This window comes from Selaginella moellendorffii, unplaced genomic scaffold (genome assembly GCF_000143415.4).
Source record: "Selaginella moellendorffii unplaced genomic scaffold, v1.0 SELMOscaffold_24, whole genome shotgun sequence".
In the NCBI taxonomy this organism is placed as follows: Eukaryota; Viridiplantae; Streptophyta; class Lycopodiopsida; order Selaginellales; family Selaginellaceae; genus Selaginella; species Selaginella moellendorffii.
Genome location: NW_003314285.1, coordinates 512,215 through 535,404, shown reverse-complemented (window position 1 = coordinate 535,404; position 23,190 = coordinate 512,215). Strand labels below are relative to the sequence as shown.

At 49.7% G+C, this 23,190-nt stretch overlaps 10 protein-coding genes across 14 annotated transcripts; 5 read left to right on the top strand and 5 right to left on the bottom strand.

Annotated features, from left to right (window-relative positions):
* Positions 1-1,007: 1,007 nt before the first annotated feature.
* Positions 1,008-1,598, top strand: LOC112347747 (putative germin-like protein 9-2). The gene has a single exon (XM_024679096.1). It carries the CDS (start codon positions 1,008-1,010, stop codon positions 1,596-1,598), a length of 591 nt encoding a protein of 196 aa, XP_024534864.1.
* A 634-nt stretch (positions 1,599-2,232) lies between these two features.
* Positions 2,233-4,119, top strand: LOC9657397 (BTB/POZ domain-containing protein At3g22104). Its single transcript, XM_024679353.1, has 3 exons — positions 2,233-2,875; positions 2,915-3,446; positions 3,503-4,119. Exons 1-3 carry the CDS (start codon positions 2,250-2,252, stop codon positions 4,001-4,003), a joined length of 1,659 nt encoding a protein of 552 aa, XP_024535121.1. The 5' UTR covers positions 2,233-2,249; the 3' UTR covers positions 4,004-4,119.
* Positions 4,120-4,264: 145 nt separating this feature from the next.
* On the bottom strand, positions 4,265-6,196 carry LOC9657396 (Down syndrome critical region protein 3). The gene is made up of 11 exons (XM_024679355.1): positions 6,102-6,196; positions 5,956-6,048; positions 5,833-5,897; positions 5,722-5,776; positions 5,572-5,670; positions 5,436-5,520; positions 5,299-5,385; positions 5,050-5,234; positions 4,903-5,009; positions 4,745-4,832; positions 4,265-4,694 (listed from the first exon to the last, which is right to left on the bottom strand). The coding sequence occupies exons 1-11, from the start codon at positions 6,153-6,155 to the stop codon at positions 4,653-4,655; spliced, it is 960 nt and encodes a 319-aa protein (XP_024535123.1). The 5' UTR covers positions 6,156-6,196; the 3' UTR covers positions 4,265-4,652.
* A 5-nt stretch (positions 6,197-6,201) lies between these two features.
* LOC112347840 (mitochondrial substrate carrier family protein E-like) lies at positions 6,202-7,605 on the bottom strand. Its single transcript, XM_024679357.1, has 6 exons — positions 7,497-7,605; positions 7,281-7,423; positions 7,028-7,223; positions 6,844-6,977; positions 6,536-6,781; positions 6,202-6,484 (listed from the first exon to the last, which is right to left on the bottom strand). The coding sequence occupies exons 2-6, from the start codon at positions 7,404-7,406 to the stop codon at positions 6,266-6,268; spliced, it is 921 nt and encodes a 306-aa protein (XP_024535125.1). The 5' UTR covers positions 7,407-7,423; positions 7,497-7,605; the 3' UTR covers positions 6,202-6,265.
* Positions 7,513-10,443, bottom strand: LOC9657395 (LRR receptor-like serine/threonine-protein kinase FLS2). Of its 2 annotated transcripts, XM_024679347.1 has the most exons (4): positions 10,387-10,443; positions 8,070-10,297; positions 7,675-7,990; positions 7,513-7,625 (listed from the first exon to the last, which is right to left on the bottom strand). In XM_024679347.1, the coding sequence occupies exons 2-4, from the start codon at positions 10,216-10,218 to the stop codon at positions 7,610-7,612; spliced, it is 2,481 nt and encodes an 826-aa protein (XP_024535115.1). In that variant the 5' UTR covers positions 10,219-10,297; positions 10,387-10,443; the 3' UTR covers positions 7,513-7,609. The 2 variants fall into 2 exon arrangements, with proteins under 2 accessions (XP_024535115.1, XP_024535116.1); XM_024679348.1 differs by lacking the exon at positions 7,513-7,625 and having other exon boundaries at positions 7,884-7,999; positions 8,070-10,443.
* Positions 10,444-10,506: 63 nt separating this feature from the next.
* Positions 10,507-13,200, bottom strand: LOC9658060 (EH domain-containing protein 1). Its single transcript, XM_002974174.2, has 16 exons — positions 12,942-13,200; positions 12,806-12,885; positions 12,685-12,753; positions 12,572-12,629; positions 12,474-12,526; positions 12,374-12,410; positions 12,262-12,317; positions 12,100-12,213; positions 11,948-12,050; positions 11,853-11,902; positions 11,669-11,797; positions 11,362-11,613; positions 11,232-11,311; positions 11,054-11,177; positions 10,850-10,993; positions 10,507-10,795 (listed from the first exon to the last, which is right to left on the bottom strand). Exons 1-16 carry the CDS (start codon positions 13,018-13,020, stop codon positions 10,601-10,603), a joined length of 1,623 nt encoding a protein of 540 aa, XP_002974220.1. The 5' UTR covers positions 13,021-13,200; the 3' UTR covers positions 10,507-10,600.
* A 456-nt stretch (positions 13,201-13,656) lies between these two features.
* Positions 13,657-18,468, top strand: LOC9657393 (pentatricopeptide repeat-containing protein At2g01510, mitochondrial). Of its 4 annotated transcripts, none has more exons than XM_024679351.1 (10): positions 13,657-16,122; positions 16,176-16,249; positions 16,346-16,446; positions 16,503-16,636; positions 16,692-16,740; positions 16,804-16,925; positions 16,980-17,051; positions 17,127-17,321; positions 17,383-18,076; positions 18,138-18,468. In XM_024679351.1, exon 1 carries the CDS (start codon positions 13,658-13,660, stop codon positions 16,088-16,090), a length of 2,433 nt encoding a protein of 810 aa, XP_024535119.1. In that variant the 5' UTR covers position 13,657; the 3' UTR covers positions 16,091-16,122; positions 16,176-16,249; positions 16,346-16,446; positions 16,503-16,636; positions 16,692-16,740; positions 16,804-16,925; positions 16,980-17,051; positions 17,127-17,321; positions 17,383-18,076; positions 18,138-18,468. The 4 variants fall into 4 exon arrangements, with proteins under 4 accessions (XP_024535119.1, XP_024535118.1, XP_024535120.1 ...); XM_024679350.1 differs by having other exon boundaries at positions 16,346-16,636; positions 17,383-17,528; positions 17,789-18,076; XM_024679352.1 differs by having other exon boundaries at positions 16,346-16,636; positions 16,697-16,740.
* Positions 18,469-18,588: 120 nt separating this feature from the next.
* LOC9658059 (chaperone protein dnaJ 11, chloroplastic) lies at positions 18,589-19,570 on the bottom strand. Its single transcript, XM_024679356.1, has one exon. It carries the CDS (start codon positions 19,435-19,437, stop codon positions 18,880-18,882), a length of 558 nt encoding a protein of 185 aa, XP_024535124.1. The 5' UTR covers positions 19,438-19,570; the 3' UTR covers positions 18,589-18,879.
* A 1,355-nt stretch (positions 19,571-20,925) lies between these two features.
* LOC9658058 lies at positions 20,926-22,304 on the top strand. Its single transcript, XM_002974350.2, has 5 exons — positions 20,926-21,200; positions 21,253-21,527; positions 21,594-21,732; positions 21,793-21,878; positions 21,935-22,304. The coding sequence occupies exons 1-5, from the start codon at positions 21,047-21,049 to the stop codon at positions 22,094-22,096; spliced, it is 816 nt and encodes a 271-aa protein (XP_002974396.2). The 5' UTR covers positions 20,926-21,046; the 3' UTR covers positions 22,097-22,304.
* A 257-nt stretch (positions 22,305-22,561) lies between these two features.
* On the top strand, positions 22,562-23,176 carry LOC112347746 (germin-like protein 9-3). The gene has a single exon (XM_024679095.1). The coding sequence runs from the start codon at positions 22,562-22,564 to the stop codon at positions 23,174-23,176; it is 615 nt and encodes a 204-aa protein (XP_024534863.1).
* Positions 23,177-23,190: the final 14 nt, after the last annotated feature.

Sequence of the window (23,190 nt, the reverse complement as noted above, 5' to 3'; positions counted from 1 at the left end):
CCTTAAGGTTGCACCATTTGTCTCTGCCGTATAGCATCCACTCTGCCGTATAAGAGTGGCAGCTAATCCACCTCCAAATTGCACTGCGGGATTATCTTTACGAAATGGAAGAAAACAAAGGAAATACAGACGAAAAAGAGAAAAATCCAAGCTAGAATCCTGGAACGATTTTCTTGGTGGATTGATAGACGACCATATGTATACATTGCCTGTGAGAAGCAAATCTGTGTGATCGTGGCCTATCCATCCTGGCAATAGTGTAAAGGGCATTGAAAGACGGCAATTCCAGTTCCAGCTCGTTGAACCTGGGAAGAATTAAAAAAACAAAGATCGGCATGATTCTCCGCAAGAAAAAAGAAATTGAAAGAACATAAAAAAGGATTTGAAAAGAACGATTCAATACCAAATACCCTTGAAGCTTGCGGATGGCATCACATACCCGGTTGATGGTGTGTAGATTCTTTGGTTTAGGAACAAGAAGGAAAACAAGGAAACTCTATTGTTTCTTTTCAGCAGAGATCGAATCGTAAGAAAAAGAGACTGCCGTTGCTGGGATAGAACCCGGGTCGTCTGCGTGGCAGGCAGAAATACTCACCAGTATACTACAATGACATTGACATTTGCCAAATTAAAAGCTACGGTTATACCTTTACAACGTTATTCCTATAACCATATAGTCCAGAATCCACACCTTTTAATAATTCTTTACCATTTGAAAGATTGGGAACAGTGAAAGGAAGACAAGATTTGTCTATCTTATCCTGGGTGGACAATAGTCAAGGACAAATTTCATCCAGGTCTCGTGTGCTGAGTTGCTTCATTCCGCCAGACCCACACGCGCATTTCCTAGCATCTGTACGAACTTTGGAGTTGCTATGGCTTTTGCAAATATAAAAGCCTCCAGCTCTGCCCATGGATTCATCCTCCCCTTCAGCTAATTGCCTTCCAAAACAATAGACACTTCTAAGCAAAGCTCTTTAGATCGCAAAGGATCAAGAAATATGTCGATGGCTTACTTGCTGGTGTGCTCTTTGTTTCTCGCGGTAGGAGTTTTTGCCGCAGACCCGGAGCTTGTCTCGGATTATGCTGCTGATCCCACCGCCACCAACGCGAGCTTCTTCACCTTCACTGCCTTTCGCGGCGATGTCACGGCTGCGCCAGGAACTTTCATGGTGAGGAAGGCATCGCTTGTGGAATTCCCAGGTCTTGTTGGTCTGGGCGTCTCCATGGCCCAGCTCTTCTTCCAGCCAAGCTCGGTCAATCCCCCACACATCCATCCCCGGGCCTCGGAGCTCCTCTACGTTTTAGAGGGCTCCCTCGCCGTTGGCCTGGTGGACACCACCAACAAGCTATTCGTCCAGAAGCTTGGGACGGGCGATGCGTTCGTGTTTCCGAAGGGTCTCGTCCACTTCCAATTCAACGAAGGACAGTACGCGGCCAAGGCCATCTCAGCCTTCGGGAGCTCCAATGCCGGCACTGTTTCCATCCCCGCCACCATCTTTGGGTCTGGAATCGACGATCAAGTTCTAAGCAAGGCCTTCAAGGTGGGCATAGACACCATCCAGACGCTCAAAGCAGCTTTTGCAGTGAAAGCCTGAAATTGATATGCCTTAATTGGAACCTTTTTGTATTTGTGGAGCTTTTGCTTTCCTCCATAAATTGAAAGTGCATCATGGTTTAAGAGAATTTGGAAATTTTGAATAGTTTGCAACGATCACCAAGTTTGGAAAATATTGAAGAAAAACAGGAAGGATTTATTGCTTGTGTTGGTCGCATTAGGTCAAATCCTTACATCAAAAGAGATGTGGAGCGTTTGATTGTTCACGGGATTCATTCTCCTCCGCGCGAAACTATTGTTTGAATTTAAAAATCGCCCCGCGCAAGAGACATTCGTGGAATATTCTTGTCACTGGTAAGAATATGCCATGCTTAACGGAAATCCTGGCCGGTGCTTTTAACGGACCGACTAGATAGTGCCACGTCACCACCCCAGGAAAGGGTTAAAAAGAAGAGGCCTTTTTGTGTGCCGCGAGCAAGCCCGTGATGCAGAGGACGATCGGCGCCAGACCGACGAGGTCTCCTCAATCCATGGCGAGGCAGCGGCTCCCAGCAGCTAGATCGCGCGTTCTTGACAATGATCTAGAGGTGGAGATCGACGAGGAGCACATTTTCGTCCTCAGCAAGGTAATCGCTCTCGATCTCATAGCGTTTCTTGAAATTTTCCCTTCCGATCGATCCGACAGAGGCAAATGGCGAAGTATTCCGGGCGGGCGAGGCATCTCATCGCGACGAGCAGCACTGGCGCAGCCGGCAGCCGGAAATCCAAGCGGCAGCGGCTTGTTCTTCGCGATTTTCCTGGCGGAGCCCCGGCATTCGAAATGGCGGCATCTTTTTGCTACTCCGGTGGCCAGCTCGAGATCGCCCCATCCAATGTCGCCGTGCTCAGGGCTGCCGCGGACGAATTGGTGATGACCGAGGATATTTCGGCTGGAAATCTCGTGTCCAGGACCGAGGAGGCGCTCGGCGGCGTCGATTCCTGGCAGTGGCAGGATTTGGTAGCGGCGCTCAAGGGGTGTGACAGCGTCCTCCATATAGCCGAGAATCACCGGATCGTCCAACGGCTAGCATTTGCCACAGCAGGGAAAATCTCGTCCAGCATCGAGCTTCTTCACACCGCCGGGGAATCGCCCATGTCACCGGATCAAGAGCTCCGAGCGTCCACGAGCCTGTCTCCAAGAACTTGGTGGTTCACGGACGTTTGCGGGCTGTCCATGTATCTCATGGAAAGGGTCGTGCGAGCGCTCTTCACAGTCAACATGGAGCATCGCTATATCTCCAGGTTCTTGCTCTACTACTTGAAAACGAGCTTGGCTTCGCTTGGGTATAGCTGGGTTTCGTCCAGGCACAGTGCTAGTAGTGCTACGGGTGAGAGTGAAGGCAAAGATGGTGGGAGCCGGGAAGGTGGTCAGCAACTCCAGTGCGAAGTGCTGGAAACAATTGTGAGCTTGCTGGGTCATCTGGAACCAGGATCGACGACGTGCCGATCGCTGTTCGTGATCTATAGGATGGCCGTGGGGATAGAATCGAGCAAGCTGTGCCGGTCACAAATCGAGAGGATGATTGGTTTGCAGCTACACAACGCCACCCTCGACAACCTTTTGCTACCGTCATCGACTTCCCCGAGGTCCGGAGGCCCGGTCTACGATGATGATGCTGTGCTGCGGCTGCTCTGGTACTTCCTCAAGAGCTACGTTTCCGAGAATTCGTGCTCCATTGGGGAGGAAGCGCTGATCAAGCTGGGAACGCTGGTGGATATGTACCTGTCGGAAGTGGCGCCAGACCCGCATTTGCACCCGCAGAAGCTCCTCCGCCTCGCGAAAGTGCTACCGCCTTGGTCAAGAGTAACCGACGACAGACTCTACAGAGCGGTGGACATCTACCTGGAAGTAAGTGAAAAAGAAATGACCGAACGCTGATTCAATGCTCTTGGTTTGTTTTGCAGGCTCATCCGTTTATCAGAAACGCGGAAGCGCTGAGCCTGTGCAACGCGGTGAATTACCAGAAACTCTCCCCCAAGGCGTGCGCTCACATAGCACAGAACCCGCGGTTTCCTGCTCCCGTGGCCGTGCGTACGCTGTTGGCACAGAAGGAACTTCGCAAGCAAACAGTCTCGAGCGCCGTGAACAACAGTCCCAGCCAGGCCAAGAACATAGATCCAGGAAAGAGTCCAGGCAAAAGTCCAGGCAAGAGTCCACAGAAGATCGACCACCACCAAGAACAAGGAGGAGAAGAAGAAGAGGCGAGCAGGCTTCTTGACGCAGAGAAACAGCAACAGGCAGGGCCGATCGACCCGAGTGTGTACCGCAGGGCTCTGATGCAAAACGAGGAGCTGAGATGGGGGCTGCGAGCCATGCAAACCAAAGTCACGAATCTGGAGAAGATGTGCAAGTCGATGCGATGCGAGGTGGTGGAATCAGTCCGGATGAAGGGGATGATCTGCTGACAAAGAAGCTGAGACAAATCGAGCCAAGGAGCTTAAGAGAAGGAAGGGAGGGGATGATCGATCTTATCTTCGGGCTTTGGAGCTTGTAGCCGGCGGACGCCATAGCGTGCTCGAAAGAAGCTGGGTCACAGGGAAAGAAGAGGCCACCGTGGTAGCTGAAATGGGAGGAGGAGGCGCTCTCCTCCATGGCCAGCAATTCCTGGAAGCGTTGATCGTTGAGGTAGATGACTGGAATCACGAAGCGCTTGCGATCTCGTCCAACGTACACTGCGAGGCTTCCTTTTGGGACCAGTTGTGGCGGCTGCTCTGGCGATGGTGCTCCACAAATAAGGTCCGTGAGGATTCCTCTCATCGTCCATCTTCTAGACATTCTTTCCTCCTCGATTCGAACGAATCTCTCTCCGTGCAGGAATAATTCTTGTGGATTTTCTCTTCTTATATCCATGAGGGGATTTTGCAGGCCTGGACGAGACCGTCTATAAACTTTGTCGTTTGGTCGGACGCTTTTTGTACGGGAAAAATGATTCTTTTTTTTTCCCTTGATTTCTCATGAAACAAAAACAGGATTGTCGTTTGATCCAATGATAAATCGTATATTGTATGAGCCGTTGGATCCTGGCTATCCAGCGGCTCATGCGAGAGCATTGCATCACGATCGTAGGAGTCGCACTGGAAGGGTTTCAAACGCCACCTGCACGGACAAACTGGTTGAGAGCTGAATTTATGGCGCAATCATGTTACCAATTGTTTTGAGTCGGCCTCGAGTTGCGTGCTCGGCCTCGTGTCGAATGTGATCTTCATGCAAAGCTCGAAGTTCACGGAGAAAGTGCTGCGCCGACGAAACAGGAGACAATTACGCAAGCCTGGGAAAGAAAAGAAGGAAAAGCTCGCTGGCTTACTTGGCTGAGAGCGTTGGGCATGTCAAGAGGCGAGGAAGAATCACGTAGATGGGTATTGCGACGCCTCGGTATACGTCTCCATCGGCTATCTGGTGGAAAATGCGATGCTGAGATGACAGTGTTTAGATTTTTTTTGTTTTCGCTTACTTGTGTTGTTTGGATTTCGGTTCTCTCTATTGAGCTCCTGTCCGAAACGAGGATGGATTCGACGCGAAAGAGTAGAACGTCGATGGACAGCAGTGGAGTCTTCGAGTACTCGACTGTTAGTTCTCCGGTAAGAGGTTCTGAAACGAGGCACTGAGTCGCCACCTTGCCAGTGACCTTGAAACCACCTTCACCATCGACAGAAGAGTTTTTTTTAGCTGTATGCAGGACTCAAGAGGTGTAGGAGCTTACCTGAACGAATCGCAGGCAAGAGAAAGTGGTTTTGAGTGTCGTGAGTGATGTAGAAGCTGACGAATTCCGGCCTTGAGAGAAGCCTCGCTGTTAGAGAAAAGAAAAGCAGATTAAGAGAAAGTTTTGGTAGTCCCTACCTCGGTGTCCTTCAACAAAGAACTCAAAGTTTGCGGTGTATGGCTTTTGTAGATAGCCTCGGACCACCTCTACAATCACTTGATACTGCCAGTAGAAGAGTTGAGCAAAAGTCACGCGAAAGGGAAATAAGAGTACCTGGATATTGATGTATGCACCGTGATATGTCTCGTATAACACACCCAGAACACCGTCTCCCTGGGAGCTTTGCGACTCCAAAGGAAAATCGAAAGCAAGCTGTGGATTTAGGACACGTTAGACGAGAGAGAGAGAAAAGAAGACGCAAACCTCAGATTTTCCAATGCCAAGTTTTCCTGCTCCGCTCAAGTCCATCGCTTTTTTCCTGGACAAAGCTCTTGAGAAACTCTGGACAGAAACAACCGAGAGAAAAACTTGTACAGGATCACCATAGGCTTCACGGAGCTGTAAAGAGATTCAATGACACCAACTGCTTTTGGGCTTGGCTGAAAGAAACCATCCAACCATCTAAACAAAAGAAGAGAAATGGTCCCTCAAACTAGCCTGAATTATGACGGAGCCAAGAGCGGTGAGACGAATCCCTTGATGGCTCAAGCCCGAGAGGCTTGTGATCGTCACTACCCCGTCCACGACTTCCTGCAAAGACGATCGATCAGCCGAGCAAAGCAAGAGCGCATTTTCACTCTTACCGAGGGTCGATAGATCCGAGAAGCTCTGTGGAGCTTCACATCGACTCGCACCATACCAACACTACTAGAGCCCTAGTATCTCGAGTAGAGTAAGAGAGAACAAAAAAGAATTGTTTTGTTTCAAAAGAACCAAAGACCCTTGACAGTGTTTCTGATAGCCTTTACTATGATCGATTCAAGCGCTTGAAGATCTGGTCGTATGTCGTGAACATGATCATGCTGGACGGAGCCACCCAGAACATCCTGGACGTGATGCCGCAAGTGAAACCTTTGAATCCCTCGCGTTTCCAGATTGCCTTGGCTGCGTCCACAGCCCCGTTATAGTTCGTCGAGTTTGAGACGTTGCTCTTTCCCTGGACTTGCAATCTCGTTTTGATCACGTCCTGCGCGAACCAAAGTTAGTGACGCGAAAGGCGAGTACAGTGTCAGCTTACCATGGGATTTGTAATCGCTGCTGCAACCGAGGCACTGAAGAAGGAGCTCCCAAGCTCATATCCGATGTCGAGCTTCTCTACGCTGTCTACTTGCGAGTAGCGTGCAGCAAAACGTTTGCACGTCTCCCACAACGGCAAGTATATGGCATTGTAAGGCCCCCAAACCATTTGTGCGAGGAGAAAACCCCGGTAGAGAGCACCGAAACCTTCTTGCCTGTATACTATCTTCACCGTGTCTAGCGATCCCTGTAGCCACCACTTACTTTGGTCACGATCTAGATGAAATGAGCTCTAAAACAGCAACATACCTTGTAAGAGCCTTCTCCCGCTCTTTGAACCATTTGTCTCTGCCTAATGATCTCCACAGGGACGTTAATGAGCGATTGAACGAGTGTCGCGGCTAATCCACCGCCGAATTGAACCACGGGATTATCCTGCCCACCTAGGAACAGAAGTTGAGCTGAGAGTTTCGGTTTTGAGCGAGTAAGTTACCTGGAACAATTCGCTTTGTCGTCTGATAAGTCGCCATATACAGTGCTTGCGCAGTGGCAACCTGAGTAAGCGTCGCATATCCCTTGTACAAGGTTCTCCAACCCTCTTGGCTTGCGATGGTCTGGATCGCATGCATTGGCCCTTTATACATATACAGCACAGCACCAGAGTTTCCTGCGCCAGCGGACCCTTGGACCTGCGCATTCGCTCATTTTTAGCAAGATCCAAGCAACAAAAAGCGAGACCCAAGTACCATCATGCGCGATTTCACAGTCATCATCGGATATGTGATTCCGTCCGCCAGAGTCCCAGCTATCCCAGCTGACAACATCTGCCTGAGAAGAACGTTACGAGCTGTGAAGTCCTGTGACGCCTCCATCGCTGCGACCCAACAAGCTGAAAGGACAATGTGAGCTCCTAGGACAGCCGCACTAAAAAGAGAAAAAGGGGGGAGAGGAAGATCAAAAACCTGGAAAGTAAACCGCCGACAGGGTACCAACACGCAAACCATCAACCTCGCGACGTGTTTGCCATCCAGAACGCCCACGTGTAGCGAATGGGGAGCATACAGGTGTTGGTGACTCATCTCAAGGATCTCCTGTTAAACGTAAAGTTAAAACAAAGAAAAGCACAAGACAGTTGCTTACGCTGGCTCGATGGAATAAGCCCGACTGAACATGTCGAGGACATCCCGCATACTTGGACGGTCGATAGGCAGATCGTTTGTGCAGTGCAAGGCAATCTTTGTGCACATCGTGATTTGATCACGAAAGTTGTAGTCGAGAATCTGTGGGTCCAGCACAGAGTGGAGCTTATCAGGAAATGCTTGCCTGACCATCGCCTGGAGATTAGAGTCCATTGGCATGGACGCGTCTGGCTTTACTCCAGTCAGAAGCTCCATCACCAGAGTCCCAAAGCTGTAGACGTCACCAGCTTTTGTGGGAACGGTCGAGAGTGCATACTCTGCTTATCCTTGTAAACAGGAAAAGCCTTTGGTTAGGAAACTGGACTAAGCAATAGCAACAATAGAAAAGGAATTCACCTGGTGGCATGTAACCGATAGATCCGCTGAAGGTACCGTCGCTGATAATAGTACTGCTCTGGTTTGCTAAGCGGACGTCAGTTATGTGTGCGTTGAACTTCTCGTCCAGCAAGACACTGCTTGCTTTGAGGTCGCAATGCATCGGGTTAGCGCCTTGCCACTCGCCATGAAGATATGCCAAAGCCTGTGCTACTCCTCCAGCTATATCCATTCTGTGGCTCCAAGGCAGGTTTGGATGCATGTCTAGGTTCCCATTCGGCATGTTCTCGAGAATGAGAACCTTGAGGTTCCCGCTGTTGCATGATCCAAGAACTTGGACAATATTAGGATGCTTGACGTCGAGTAGCAGCTTGCGTTCCAGATTGAAGTTCGTGTTTGTCTTTGCGTTGTAAAACTCTGGCCGGAGACGCTTCACAGCTACCTGGTTTCCATCCGGAAACACACCTTTGTAGACGGTAGACATGCCTCCTACACCTATGAGATTAGTGTTGTTGAAGTCGTCGGTGATCATCCGGACCGTTTTGGCAGAGTACTCGCCGTGCGGAAACAACCACAGGAAGAGTAACGCCCCGAGGAGAGCTGTGACGATCGGAACGAACGTTCCTAGCACAGCCTTGGCCCACGTTGGGAAGCCTTTCTTCGGACAGCTTCTCTGGATAACAGCTCCACACAGCAGAATGTTGCCAGGAAGGAAGCCATCTGGCGAGAACCGTCTCATTGCAGAAGTGTCCGGGATCTCACCGCTGAGCGCGTTGCTTGCGACGGAGAAAAGTGCCATATTTGCAGAAGCAAGAGCCCAAGGAATCTTGTTCGTGAGGGAATTTCCGGTGAGGTTGACGGTCTTGAGCTTGGCAGAGTTTCCCAGTTGAGACGGGATTTCACCTGTCAGACTATTGTATGCCAGCGATAGAAACTCCAGGTTCGGTAGGCTGCCATACACCTGCGGTATAGATCCTACGAAATTGTTCTCTGCCAGGTCGAGCTCCACAAGACTACTGCTAAATTCGAGAAGAGCGCCTGTTAGGAGATTTGACGACAGATTCAAGGTCTTCAGCGACAGCGAGGCGAACTCCGCGGGTATCTTTCCTGTCAAACTGTTGCCAGATAAATCCAGGTAGCTAAGGTAGGCCAGATTTCCAAATCCCCCTGGAATAGTCCCGTTCAGCTGGTTCTCACCAAGGCGTAAGTCTGTCAAGTTTGTGCATCCCATAATTCCCATGTTGATAGTCCCAGTGATCGCATTCCCTCGCAAGTCCAAAACCGACAATGACTGTAGCTTGTTATAGACCGTCGGGATGACGCCTGTCAGCTGATTGTAGCTCATGTTCACGTAGTACAGGTTTGGACAGAACTGAATCTCTACTGGAACATCCCCTGTCAAGTTGTTTCCCCCGAGATCCAGCTTCTCGAGCCCAACGAGATAGGAAAGAGTCGAAGGAACCGGCCCCTGGAAGAGATTGGACCCCAGCAAAAGCTCCTTCAGAGTCGAATTGAAGTGAGTGAGATCTTTGCTGTCGATGACACCTGAGAAGGTGTTGGATCCCAAGTTGAGGGACACGATGTTCTTCAAGTTGACGAGTATGTCGAGCGGGTAGCCGTTGAAGTTGTTGTGCTCCACGGACAGGTCCGTCATGGCGGTCAAAGACGACGGAAACATGAGAGTTCCCACGAACTGATTGTATCCCAGGTAAATCTTCTGCAGCGAAACAACCGATCCAAGCTCGTTGGGAATGACCGCACTCATAGCGTTGTGGCTCAAGTCCAGCACCGTCAACTTCGTGCACTGTCCGATAGCAGCAGGAATGGCCCCCGTGAACCCGTTGTTGGACAGATTCAATTCCCTGAGCTCCGAAAGCGCCCCTATGTTCGAAGCAACCGGTCCGACTAAGCTCAACCCCGTCAGCTGTATCGAGCTAACTCTATAAGCCGTCAAGTCTGCGCACTTGATCCCGTTCCAAAAGCATGCGTGTCCCACGGCCGGATCCACTTTCCAGTTGCTCAGCGAAGCGTATGGATCGTTCCATATCTGTGACTTGAACCCCATGAGCGAATACGCATCGTTGAGACTCAAAGCATCTGGAACAGCACCTGTGTAATAGACCCCCGCTAAGCCCACCAAAAACACTGTCCACACTGCTGGCCTCCACATTTCCGAGCTGACTCTGAGCTACTAAATCCTGTCCTGGCGTCCCCCAAAACCTTGTTTCTAGCTGGCCAGACGAACTTCCCTGTAATTGGAACTCCATGAGCCAAAAGCCGTTGGCATTATCACGGTTGTCTCAGCTTCGAAGAAAAAAACGTTGCAAACTCTACTGACCAGCGCGCGACTCCGTCGATTACAGCCCCGCTCCCGCCACGAGCCCTAAACTTTTGGATCACGACAATCCAAAATCCAGCATTGAAACGTCGTGTCCCATTGCTGACATGGACGCCGGCATGGAACTCAAAGTTCTTTATTACGCCTCGGTAAAGTACATGCAGCCAACAAACAAGTTGACTCGAGAGAGGAGTGAAATGAAAAGACTCATCGTTCACCTGGAGAAATCGTATGGGTTGTGGAACTTGTTGAGGAGGTCTGGTATGTCTTGAGCCAGCATTGTCTCCACGGCTTGTATGAGCTTGGGCTTGTACTTTTCGAACTTGTCGATGTTGTACCGGGCAAGTATCTCTCGGAACTTGTCAGGATTTGGCATGTCCCCGGCTGGCAAGTGCAGCTCACGTTGAACCTGCGCAAGCAAACTCGACTCTTAGAGCTAGGTAGAAAAGAAAACGACGCTTACCTTCGCAAACTCGTCTTCAAGGTTAACCATTAGACGTTGCTGAGCTTTGTTCTTTCCCACCATTGCTGGCATTTCCTTCTTCAAATGAGCAATGATGTGTGCATGGATCTTAGCGGCGCGAGCCCGCTTTACAAACTCGTTCACCTGAAAGAAAACATTCCCGGCTAGTGAGTACTGGCTCAAACCGGCAAACAGACATGTCACCTTCCGATCGCAGGCCTTGCGAGGAATGTCCATCAGATCGATCAGAATGTCACTCTGTTCCTTCTCGAACAGCTCCTTTCCAATCGGACCAAGCTTGTCATTCAGAGGCTTATCGTTGAATGAACTGCAAAATGCAAAAACATCATGACTGTCATTGAGATTATAAACAGTTGCATACCCAATGTAGACGCGCATTACTTCTGGTGTGTTCAGGACCTTTCCCAGAGACCACATGAGCGCGCCATACACTCTCATAAGCTGTCAAAAAGTTAGTGAGACGATAAAACAACACAGAACCTTCGAGTTACCTGCTGCGTGTCGACCTGATCAGCTTTGTTAAGGACCACTTTTATCTTATCGTCATGGCCGTGAAGCGAACCAATAACACGCTTGAATTCGTCACTTATGTCGAGCTTATGGGGATCAAACAAGAGGAGTATGAGATCACACTTCGCAGCGAACCATTCGGTTACACCGGTGAAGTCATAGCTCCGCTGAGTCCTCTGCTTCTCTCCAGACAAGACACCAGGAGTGTCTACAAATGTGATGTGTTCCAGGAGCTATACAATGAGCTTATATCAGTAAAGACAGACTCGTAAATCAAAATTTACTTACCGGGTGCGACAACAGAGAGCATTCAAACTTCGTCAGAAACGCAGCTCCAAACTTCGAAAGTCCAGTAAATGGCATTTCTGACTGGACAACAGCAGTATTTCCAGGAATGGTTCGCTCGTCGGGCCCTCCCTGCGAGTCATGTCCATAAACATAACGCTTGTAAATAGAGGAGCTGAGCTATTACCATGACCACGATGAAACGATCAGTTGTTGGTTCCGGACCAACGTGGCAGCCTGGAAAAATGTCAGTCGAGCTTTACAAACGGTGCATCAGCAAACCTGGATAATCGACTTTCAGAAGATGCTTTAAGAACGTGGTCTTTCCCGTGGAGTACTGGCCCAACAGCATCACCATAGGCTTCGCATCGAAGTCGCTCTCGGTCTGCATAAATCACAGCGTCAGTCATGCAGTGCCACCGGCAACAACTTACCAGTGCAGGGAGAACGAAGTCATTGAATTGATATGCCATTTCGAGAGGCTTCAGTTTTTCGAAGTACAGCTTTTTCAGTCCATCGATTATCGACGTCGCTGTATCTTGCGAGACCTGCAAAAATAAAAATCTGAGCCCGGTGTATAGAAAACAATGTTTAACCTTCTGCGGCGTTTTCTGAAAGAGCCAGTTTGTAAATGAAGGCTTTGGTTCAACTTCTGGAAAGACAAAAATATGAGAAAAAAATTAGAGGACCAAGTTCTCAACAATTTACCTTGAACCTCAACTTCGGGAGTTAACTTTCGTCCTTCCTGAAAAAGAGAACGCAGAACACATAGTTGATCTTGTGAATTCTGAGCCACTGGCAAACGTACTCTTATATGATCTTCCACAAGCTCCATGCTTGGCATGCCAATGTTTTCCCAGTCTGCAAAACAGTTGTAAGACATTTGCATGAAAGCAGCTTGTTTACCTGTTCTTTTCAAAACATCTCCAGTGAGCTCCACGCCAGATTGTGCGACGGAAATTATCTAAAAGCTCACACAAAGTCTAGAAGTTCCATAGAGAATTCTTGAGATAATTTACCTGCATTGCGGTGATAAATTCTTTCAATCCAAGGTAGCCCTGCCTGTTTGAGTCTGCCATAGCCCAAACCTGAAGCAGAAAAAAATAACGAAGGTGAAAGACTAGATCACGCTCAGCAAACCTGCTTGAGGTCTGATTTGGGCAACTTGGACATGGCGAAGAACTTCACAGCGTCTGCTCCGGTAATTCTTCCATCGCCATCTGTGAGATCGATCCCGTAATATCGAAGCCATAAAGGAGTCACAGCAAGATCTTACCGGCATCTACATACTCAAACCAGCGCTTGTAGCCAGCCTCGTCTTGCTTGGAAATCTCTCGCAATGGCAGGACCTCCATTCTCCCCAAAAATCCCCAAGATCGAAGACGATAGATAGATCCAGAGGCGGCTCCTCGAGATCTGGAGAACCAGCTACCCTAGCTAGGCGGAGAGCCGAGACGCTATTCGAAATGAAAGAACCAGAGAGAGAGAGAGAGATTTTAACCTGATCTATCGCAAGCGTCAGTTGCATTAACCACAGTCCAGCGGCGGAGATCGTTTGTCGCCTAAATCCAACGGTCTAGATGTTCTTCCCGTTTGAATTCAAGGCGGCAAGTCTATCTGGAGTTCGATTCCCCACAGCTTAGGTCATCGACGTTATATATCTTAATTAAACTTTCCTTTGGATTCCAAATTATTTATCATTTGCATGGTGCATTCATATTCCAAATAAATGAGCATAAAACTAGAATATCCAAATAATAGAGATCTATTTAATAACATAGTGGATAATAAAGGTATATTTGGTGATCGATATAATTTATAATATAAAATGCAAGAATAAAATTTATTAATTATTAGAAAGATATCCTATTGTTTTTATTAATTTCTTTCTCTCTCTCTATATATATTAAATTAATTATCCCCGTTAATTTATTCAAAGATAAAATATGGCGGGGCTCTTTGCAGTAAATACTTTAGGGCGAGAAGAATGGGATGCATCCTCGCCGCCTCTCCACGCTGCTCTCAAAGCGGCAACAGCTTGGCCAGATCGCAGCGGCAATCGACGCGCTCCAGAAGCGCAAGGACGCGGATCTCAAGGAGTGCGTCAGGGTAATCCAGTCCTGCGCCAGGCTCGGGGCTCTAGCGGAGGGGCGCCGGATCCATCAGCTGATGCGGAGAGTCGGGCTGGGGTCCGATGTCTATGTTTCCAATCATCTGGTGATGATGTATGGAAAATGTGGGAGCTTGGAGGAGGCCAGGCTCGTCTTTGAGGCAACCCCGGCCAAGAACGTCTTTAGCTGGACGATCCTTATCACAGTGTGTGCTCAACATGGGCGATCTCAAGAGGCCCTGGCTCTCTTCTACGAGATGCTCAAGCAGGGAATCCAGCCACACAGCGTCTCCTTCACTGCTGCCATCAACGCTTGCTCCGCCGGGCCCGAGTTTCTCCCCGCTGGGAGAGCTCTCCACGCTCTACTCCGCCGCTATGGCTTCCAGGACGCGGTGGTGGCAACGACCTCCTTGGTCTCCATGTACAGCAAGTGTGGAAGCCTTGAAGAGTCCATGAGGACGTTCGAGAGCATGACCGAGCCCAACGCTGTCTCCTGGAACGCGATGATCGCGGCTTTTGCCGAGCACAGACGCGGGCTGGAAGCATTGAGGACGCTGCAAAAGATGTTCTTGGAGGGGATCAGAGCTTGCAGCGTGACTTACATCACGCTCATGAGTGCCTACGACCAGCCTTCTCAGCTCAAATCTGCGAGGTACATTCACGATTGTATCTTACGAACTGGATTTGATCAGGACGTGGTTGTAGGCACTACGCTCGTCAACATGTACGCCAAGTGTAGCGGCTTGCATGATGCAAACGCGGCCTTCGTCAAGCTCCAGGAACCCAACATTATCACCTGGAACGTTCTCATTTCGGCCTACGTCCAGCACTGCTGCTTCAAGGAGGCAATGGAACTCTTTCGGAGGATGCTGCTACTTGGTCTGGAAATGGACGAAGTTACTTTCATCAACATCCTGGGAGCTTGCTGCGTTCCTGTGGCACTGGAAGATGGTAGAGCTATTCACGCTTGTGTTCGCGAGCATCCTCTAGCTTCGAACCATGCTCCACTGGAGAACGTCATACTCAACATGTATGGGAAGTGTGGGAGTTTGCAAGACGCGGAAGCCATGTTTAAAAGCATGTCACAACCGGATGTGATCGCGTGGAACACTATGATCGCAGCTTACGGCCAGCACGGGCACACCAGCGAGGCTCTTCGTTTCTACGAACTCATGCAAGAAGAAGGCGTGGTGCCGGACGACTATACCTACGTGAGCGTTATAGACGCTTGTGCCACCTTGGGTGATATGGAAGTGGGGAAACGGGTTCACAGGAGGCTGGGAGACAGAGCCTTTCAAGTTACAGAGCTTGCAAACTCGCTCGTCAACATGTACGGGAAGTGTGGGATCCTGGACGTGGCCAGAAGCATCTTCGACAAGACTGCCAAAGGCTCTGTGACCTGGAACGCCATGATAGGAGCCTATGCGCAACACAGTCACGAGCAGCAGGCGTTTGAGCTCTTCCTTTTAATGCGGCTTGACGGGGAAGAGCCAAGCTACATCACATTTATGAGCGTGCTATCAGCTTGTGCCAATGCGGGCCTTCCGGAAGAAGCACACGCTTATTTCGTCTCTATGCAGCAAGATCACGGGGTTCGTCCAGGGGGTGGCCACTACGGGTGCATGGTCGAATCTCTTGGCAAAGCTGGTCGGCTGAGCGATGCCGAAACTCTTATTCAGTGCATGCCTTTCGAGCCGGACGTTTTGACGTGGACATCGTTCCTTGCCAACTGCAGAAGTCACGGTGATATGAAACGAGGAAAGCTTGCTGCAAAAGGAGCTATTCGGATTGATCCGGAGGCGTCGACAGGCTACGTGGCTTTAGCACGCATCCATGCCGACGCTGGAGATTTTCAGGAGGCCTCCAGGATCAGAAAGTTGATGCTAGACCGGGGTATCAGAAAAAACGCAGGGCGGAGTATCATCAAGCTTGGAACTAGCGTCTATGAGTTTACTGCGGGGGATCAATCCAATCCAAGAAGCAAGGAGATATTTGATGAGCTCAAGAGACTTGACAAGGAAATGAAGAGCGCGGGATATGATCCTGATATGGCTCACGTTGCTCATGATGTGGAGGCTGGGCAGAAGGAACCGCTGCTCTTCGCTCACAGTGAAAGGCTGGCTATCGCATTTGGTATCATCAGCACGTCTCCGGGGACTCCACTTCGTATCATGAAGAACCTTCGTGTATGTGGCGACTGTCATACCATGACGAAGCTGACGTCGAAGATTACACGACGAGAAATTATTGTGAGGGACTCAAATCGGTTTCATCACTTTAAGAACGGCTCCTGCTCCTGCAAGGACTTCTGGTGAGACTTCTTTTCCTTCGAGGCCGTATGGAACAGGTATGTCTCTGGCTGATACTTTATTGCGAGTTTTGACTCCTCCGCTTTGACAGGAACTCGTCCATACGTTTCGCTATCATCAACAGGCTAATAGATACGACTAGAGCAAAGCTGCACTTTGTACGCTGTAAGCCACACAGCCCCGGTGCTCGAAATCCGTCTGACATAGATGCAAAGGTTGTCGTCGATTGATGGGACTGATTTTTGCCGTGCTTGGTTGCAGGAGCGTTGTTGCAGTAGCTCGTGGAAGCTACAGTGTGGCTTCCACCTGAGCCCGAGTCTGATATAAACAGGAGAGGCGACAGCCCCAGAATGCAACCAAAGGTAACACCTGAAGCCGCTCCAATGGTCTCCGCCCATTGCGCATTGTTGGACTTCAGCTGCGAGGGCGAAAGATCAAGCTCGGGCATAAACTTCTCTGAAGCTCGCTCTATATATCCACATAGAAGCGATCCGAGCAGATCGGACACAGCGTTTCCAAGGCCTGCAGACTACCAAAAGGAGCTTACAACAGGTTAGCATGTCGTCGATATTTCTGTGGATTCTTTAATCAGGAATTTTCTTTGCAGTTCAGGCGTCGCGGAAGAATTTCTTACTGCCATGGTGGACAAGCCAAAGGTATCACCAATTGTGTTTTGGATAGCGTCTCCAGCGATGATCATGATTGAGTTATCTGCTCAGGGCGTGAGCTCGATGAATTATGGGGGCTGTATAGAACGACCACTCACCTATAAAGCCGAAGCCAACCATTCCTGCAAGGGAAGTTTTCCCGGAAATTCATTCGGGTGATCGTAACACTCGGGGTATTAACTTACCAATTGCAGCTTTGAAAGTGAGTATTAACGTTTCCTTTCCAGTGATAGATCTCGAGTCATTGTCATCGCTTTCCTCTGAAGCTGTAGCCTAACCAACAAGAACCAAACGCGCGCGTAAGTGTGCTCTCATTCCCGAGAGTAGAAAGTGTGTTTTTTCTTCGCTGTTTATTGACGCGAGGACATTACCAGAGAGCGCTGTCATCACGGCCTTTCTGCTGCCGGGATCCAACGCAGAGACCAGCTTCTCCGCAGCTTTGGCGGGGTTGTGATCGAGTGCCCGCCTCATGCTTCCCGCCGCTTCCTCGCACTCGTCCTTCTTGGCCCGCAATCTCCTCACCCGCCGCCGCCAGCACTCCACTGAAAAACGCGGCACCGGCGCTGCTCGTAAGTTTTTCACTCTACTTCTCAGCTCGGTTGCGCTGATCCCTCCGTGAATTGCTGCCAGGCGAAGTGCTTCCATAGCGCGCGAGGTAAGCAAGAATTCAAAGATTTGAATCTTGCGAGGCGGTTTAGTTTCGCGCGCCCGTGACGGGCGGCCGTTGGATGCTGCCCCGAGATCGGACGGCTGAGGCTCGCGCTTCTAGAAAGAAGGTGACGTTCTCGTGACCTTTTCGTCGTGCCTGTGATTAGAAAGGCCGTATGAGTTGCATGGGCCAACTTTCACCAACTTTTTTCAATTTTTGCGGTACATTATTTGGTTTTTTTCTCTTCTTGCGTGTTGAGGTGTTCATCACAATTCAACACTTGGCCGATCTCTGCGCTCTCTCTCATATTGTTTTTTTTTTTCTGATAATTGCTAGCGCTTGCGTGAGACGAAGGTTAACTCTGTGATTTCCTGTTCCATGTTCCAGGGAAGCCAGTAGGCCGACAAATCGACAAGGAAAAGGCAGCAGCAAAGAATTTGGCATGAACTTGGACACTCCGAAACAGGGGGCCGTGGCAGAGTCAAGAAAAGAAATCGTTTTCTAGTTTTTTCTAGAAGTCAAGCGGAGAGAGACTTCCGAGGAATCAGCGGCCAACATGTTTCGAAGTCATGGTCATGTTGCGCTCGAAAATGGAGTTCCATGCACCGGAGGAGACCCCGATCGAAATATCATATCAAATATAAGCTCTTGGAAGACGAGGATCGAATCAGCAAGGTTTGGGGGTGGTTTTGGATTATTTTATCTCGTGACACTGACATTACTACTTGGTCTATAGACGGATGGATTTGGACGATTCACGCGGCCAAAGGGATAAGAGTTGAGCTGGATCGATGAAACTGGGATGCAAAGGTTGCATGTGATGCAAATCCTGCAAAGGATAAGAATTCACCCCCTTGGGACCACCGACTTGCCAGATCCAAGTTGCGACCTTGACACGGGGAAATTTCTCGTCCTGTAAGTGGCGAGAGATCAGAAATCTTTACGCGTTCAAGAGCCTCTCAAGACTTTACTCGCGTGTAAGTTGCAAGAGATCTCTCAAGACAAAATCTTTACTCTTGTGTAAGTTTGCGAAAGACTTACAAGTGAAACTCTTGACTCCTGTGTAAGTAAGTTGCGAAAGATTGTCACGGGAAAAGTCTTTACTCTTGTCTTGTGTAAGTTGCGAACAACAAGAAAAACTCTACTCCTGTGACGATTTTCTCCAAACGAAATTCTTGCTAGTGGAGGACAAGGGGAAGCTTCGAATTGCGAAAAAAGCGCTCTTTGGAGAGCCACGAAACTCTGCGAGTTGCAAAGCAACTCGTCCTTTTGATACAGACGTTTCTCTATTTACAAAAGTATGCGAGAAGAAATTTCTCGGGGTCGCAGAGATCTTGCCAGGGAAATCGCTTGACATCGCCTGCAATCGAATGACATCTCGATTGATCGATTCCTGAGTGCTCGCTGAGACCCCCTTGATCTGATCTGCGAGGCGAAAAAGCCCCAAATTTTTGTTCTTGTGTTCTTCCTTCTCTCGCTCACCAGCACTGGTCGGTCTCCCAGCTCCTACTCGTCTTCCACTGCGTGGATGGCGATGGCGATGGCGATGGCGAGGCCCTCATGGGCGATGGCGCCATGAACGAGTAGCTGTCGTACCCAATTCCCGAGAATCCCCGTGGGCTGCCGAATCGCGGCAGGGATTGCAGCGAGAGCTGGAGATCATACCTGGCGCGGCGCTCCGGGTCGCAGAGAGTGGTGTAGGCTGCGTGGATTTTCAGAAACTCCTTGGTGGATTCCTCCTTGTTCTCGGTCGCCGCCACGTCCGGGTGTGTGATCCTGGCCAGATGCCGGTAGGCGCTGCGAATGTCCTTCACGTCCGATTGCTGGGCGACGCCGAGAACGTCGTACAGGCTCTGCTGGGCGGAGAATCGCGTCGCCACTGGCGAATCCATGCACTGCGACGCCGCCGCGGACACTTGGATCGAGCGGGGGCGGACTGGGGGGCTGCGGACTGGAGAGGATTTGGCGAGTTTGCTCGAGAAGCTGGGCGAATTTACTCCTGCGATCGGAGAGCTCGGGGCCGCGACGATCAACATAAAGAGAAGAGGGAAGAATCGAGGAGATCGATCGAGTAGCGCAAGAACAGAGGAAGAGGAAGAAAAGAGAAAGGAATTTCTTTGCTCTTGATCTTTCGCGTCGGTGAAGTTCGTGTGTATCGGTGTTATGTGGAGGAATGGCCCTTATAAGCAAACGGGACCCGAATATTCGAGGAGAATCTGAATGAGAATATTCTCGTCTTTGCGGCTGATTTGGCGGCTTAAGCGCGAATGACCTGGCGACGCGTGTCCGTGCGCCCATGTGGCGGACAAAACTGCGTGTCTTATCCGCTTGCCACCTCGACAACGACAATAACTGCCGCCATCGAAGCTTCTAAAATCTGGGGAGAGGAGGAGGTGCCATCAGTTTAGTGGCCACTTACACTCGCGTATAAGGCCAGTGCTTCCAGAACAGCAGTGTGAGTGAATAATATGAGTGAGTGACGGGATCAAACTTTTATCGAATTGACGTTGATATTTGATTCGCTACACCACTGACCAGCGAATGCGCGAACCTAATTTGCACGAAAGGAAGCTTCCAATTTCTCTGTTGATCTTAATAAACGTAGCATTCGCTTCTAGAAACCTTGTACGAAATCCCCGTGCGAGCACTATAGAGGTTGTGTGTGCTTGATAGGCCACTTCCCTCTTTTTCCCCTTCTCTCCTCCAATCTCAAACTCGAGATCAACGCCTCTAGAAACTGGGAAGTAGGCACCATTAGTTACAAATCCCTGTTGCGTCCTCATGAAGAAATCATTGACTTTGCAACCCGAAGCTTCGAGTTTCTCGAAAGTATGCTCGAGATTGATGAGAGAAACGTATGCGCACCTGGAGCTTCTTTTTCTCCCCTACTTGTACTTTTCCATGATCCTCCTGGCTTCCTCTAAGCTTGACTCCGTGCTGCTGGGCTGGCTCCTTTTGCCACCACTTGCGTCTCTGCTAAAGTAGACGTACGCAAAATACGCAATTCCAGCGATTCCCTGAAACAAAAACAAGAGTTTGTTCCGTAGAAAAGAGGAAAAGGCCTTACCAGGGCCAAGCTCGCGAGCGAAAGTAGAGAGCTAAACAGGAAGGAGGTGGCCACGATTCCTAGAACGGCGACAATTGCCTTCGCAGCAGGCCTCGGCACAGATTCCTGGAAATTAAAAAACAAAGGTGCTTAGCCACCAAATCAAACGCTTGAGAAGAACAAAACGAGAGACTTTGACAGTCAAGCAACACGACTCCAGTGACAAAAAAAAAAAAACACTCCAGAGAACTTTCAAACTCACGCAAACAATTCGAAACTAGACTTTGCTTGCCACTAACTAAGATCACTTCAACGATCCATGGCAGAAAAAAAATCCACTCACAGGCACCAATTTGCTTCCGGCCTCCAGACTATCGTTCGCTGTCCTGGCGACAATACGTACCACTGTAGATAGAAGAACAAAAAGAAACAGTAGAAACAAAGAAGAAAGTTTAAAAATGAAAGGCTAGCGGCTAACCTCTTAGAAAATCATTGAGCTGCGAGACAACGATGTTCCCAGCTTTTCTTGTGGCCCCTGGACGCCTTCTAGCGACATTGACCCTGCGACGCATCGAAATACCAAATTTGTGGTCGACGCCATGCAAGAATCTATAGCTCGAATTGCCAGGAATCGCAGCGCGCGGCGCGGTGTGAGCTCCAGTTGCCGCAGCCCTGCCGAACCGGCAGGGAATAGAAGGAATCGAAGGAATCGAGGCGTGCATTCTGCGCCAAGCGCTCAGGAAGCCCTAGAATGTGCGCGCCGTTAGATCAACGGTCATTATTCTGACAAGTGGCTTGGTTTTAGGGTTCTTCGTAGCTATGGAGGACAATCGCGTGGCGGGATTGCGCTTCCACTCTACGGCCGGTATCCAGGAATTTCTCGATGCCGCCAGTAGCTCGGCGTCTCTGCTGCCCGATCGCGTCTCCGAGCTCGCTCTGAGGTACAAGGATGCGTCAGTGGTGCCGTATCAGGTCATTCGCGATGTGTGGAGTAATTTTGCTCCCGAGGCGCGGCCGAGCTTCCGTCGATTGCTGGAAGGGGCTACATTCGCCTTCCATTCCCCTAAGCCGAGAGAAAAGGTTCGTTTCCTCTCTCATTTCCGCATGCTTTGCGATTTCTTTGATGGGTGGAAATCTTTCTCACAGCCCAAGGAGCTACAAGAACGTCTTCAAAAGCTACAAGAGCTAGCAGATCAAAAGGCTTACAAAGATCTAGTGAAAGACGTGGTAAAGGAGAACGAAGAGATGGTTCCACTCTCCACCTACAAAGATCAAATTGGTTTCGGTATGTATTTCTCTCATTCTTTGACAAGGAAGAAGGACGCGAAACAAGTCTAGATCGCAGGTCTTCATGTGATTGTCACAATGTTCACTGGCTTTCTCTTGGGCTTTGCGTTGTTTAGATCCCAGTTTGAGGAATCCGTGGTCCTGGTACGTGATCTTCTCATTTTTTCCACTTTGGTTTCGCTGGTACGATTCCCGTGTAGCATGTCGCAGGGGGGCTGATCGGCCTTTTTGCTGGGATGATCCTGGAGACGGTTCTCTTCATTGTTCGTGACTACCAGTACCAAAACTCGTCGAAATTCAAGAAGAGGAGGATCAACAGAGATGCAGTACGAAACGCTGGCGTCGAAAAGAAGAGACAGTAGGGATCATTCAGCGCATGAAGTTGATGGATTGAACGGTGGTTTAGAGATCTTCGAGTCCAAAAAACGTTTTTTGGCCTACCACCTCTGCATGTTTTGCTTATCAATCATCCCTCGAAGATGATCTTCACTGAAAATTCTAGCTTGTCAAAACAAAACATCTTTTGTCAAAACTTCGCTCCAATAAATCTGAAAGAGAATGTTTTCTGGATGGATGGATATACGACAATGATTCCAACAGGATCAAACAAACATTGACGCTTTGCTCGAGGCATTCTTGGTGGTCTTTGTCAAGGTGAGCCCATTTTACCGGAGGATTAACGCGGTGTTGGCAGCAATAACACAAGAGCTTTTGGAGCTTTGCTCCGGTATAAAACCCGGGGTAATTCCAGCTTGTGTATCAGTCAGGATCAAAGTCTGCAAGCTCTTAGCCTCCTTGTCTCGAGCTAAGTTTGCAAACACAGTATCATGTCGACGACTAGTTTGCAAGTGATCTACTTCTTCTTGTTAGCTCTTGTTGCGGTGGGAGTCTTTGCATCGGATCCGGAGCTTGTCTCGGATTTCGCTGCTAATCCCGCCGCCACCAACGCGAGCTTCTTCACTTTCACTGGCTTTCGCGACGATGTCACGGCTCCAGCGGGAACTTTCCTGGTGAAGAAGGCATCGCTCGCGGAATTCCCTGGTCTGAATGGCCTCGGCGTCTCCATAGCCAAGCTCTCCTACCAGCCAGGCACGACCAATCCCCCGCACATCCATCCCCGGGCCGCGGAGCTCCTCTTCGTCTTACAGGGCTCGCTCAGCGTCGGCCTGGTGGACACCACCACCAACAAGCTCTTCGTCCAGAAGCTCGAGATGGGCGATATGTTCGTGTTTCCAAAGGGTCTCGTCCACTTCCAATTCAACGATGGACAGCACGAGGCCAAGGCCATCTCGGCCTTCGGGAGCTCCAATCCCGGCACCGTTTCCCTCCCCGCCACCCTCTTTGGGTCTGGAATCGACGATAAAATTCTCAGCAAGGCCTTCAAGGTGAGCACGGACACAGTCAAGATGCTTAAGAATGCCCTCACAATGAAGAAATGCTAAGAAGTTCTTCGATT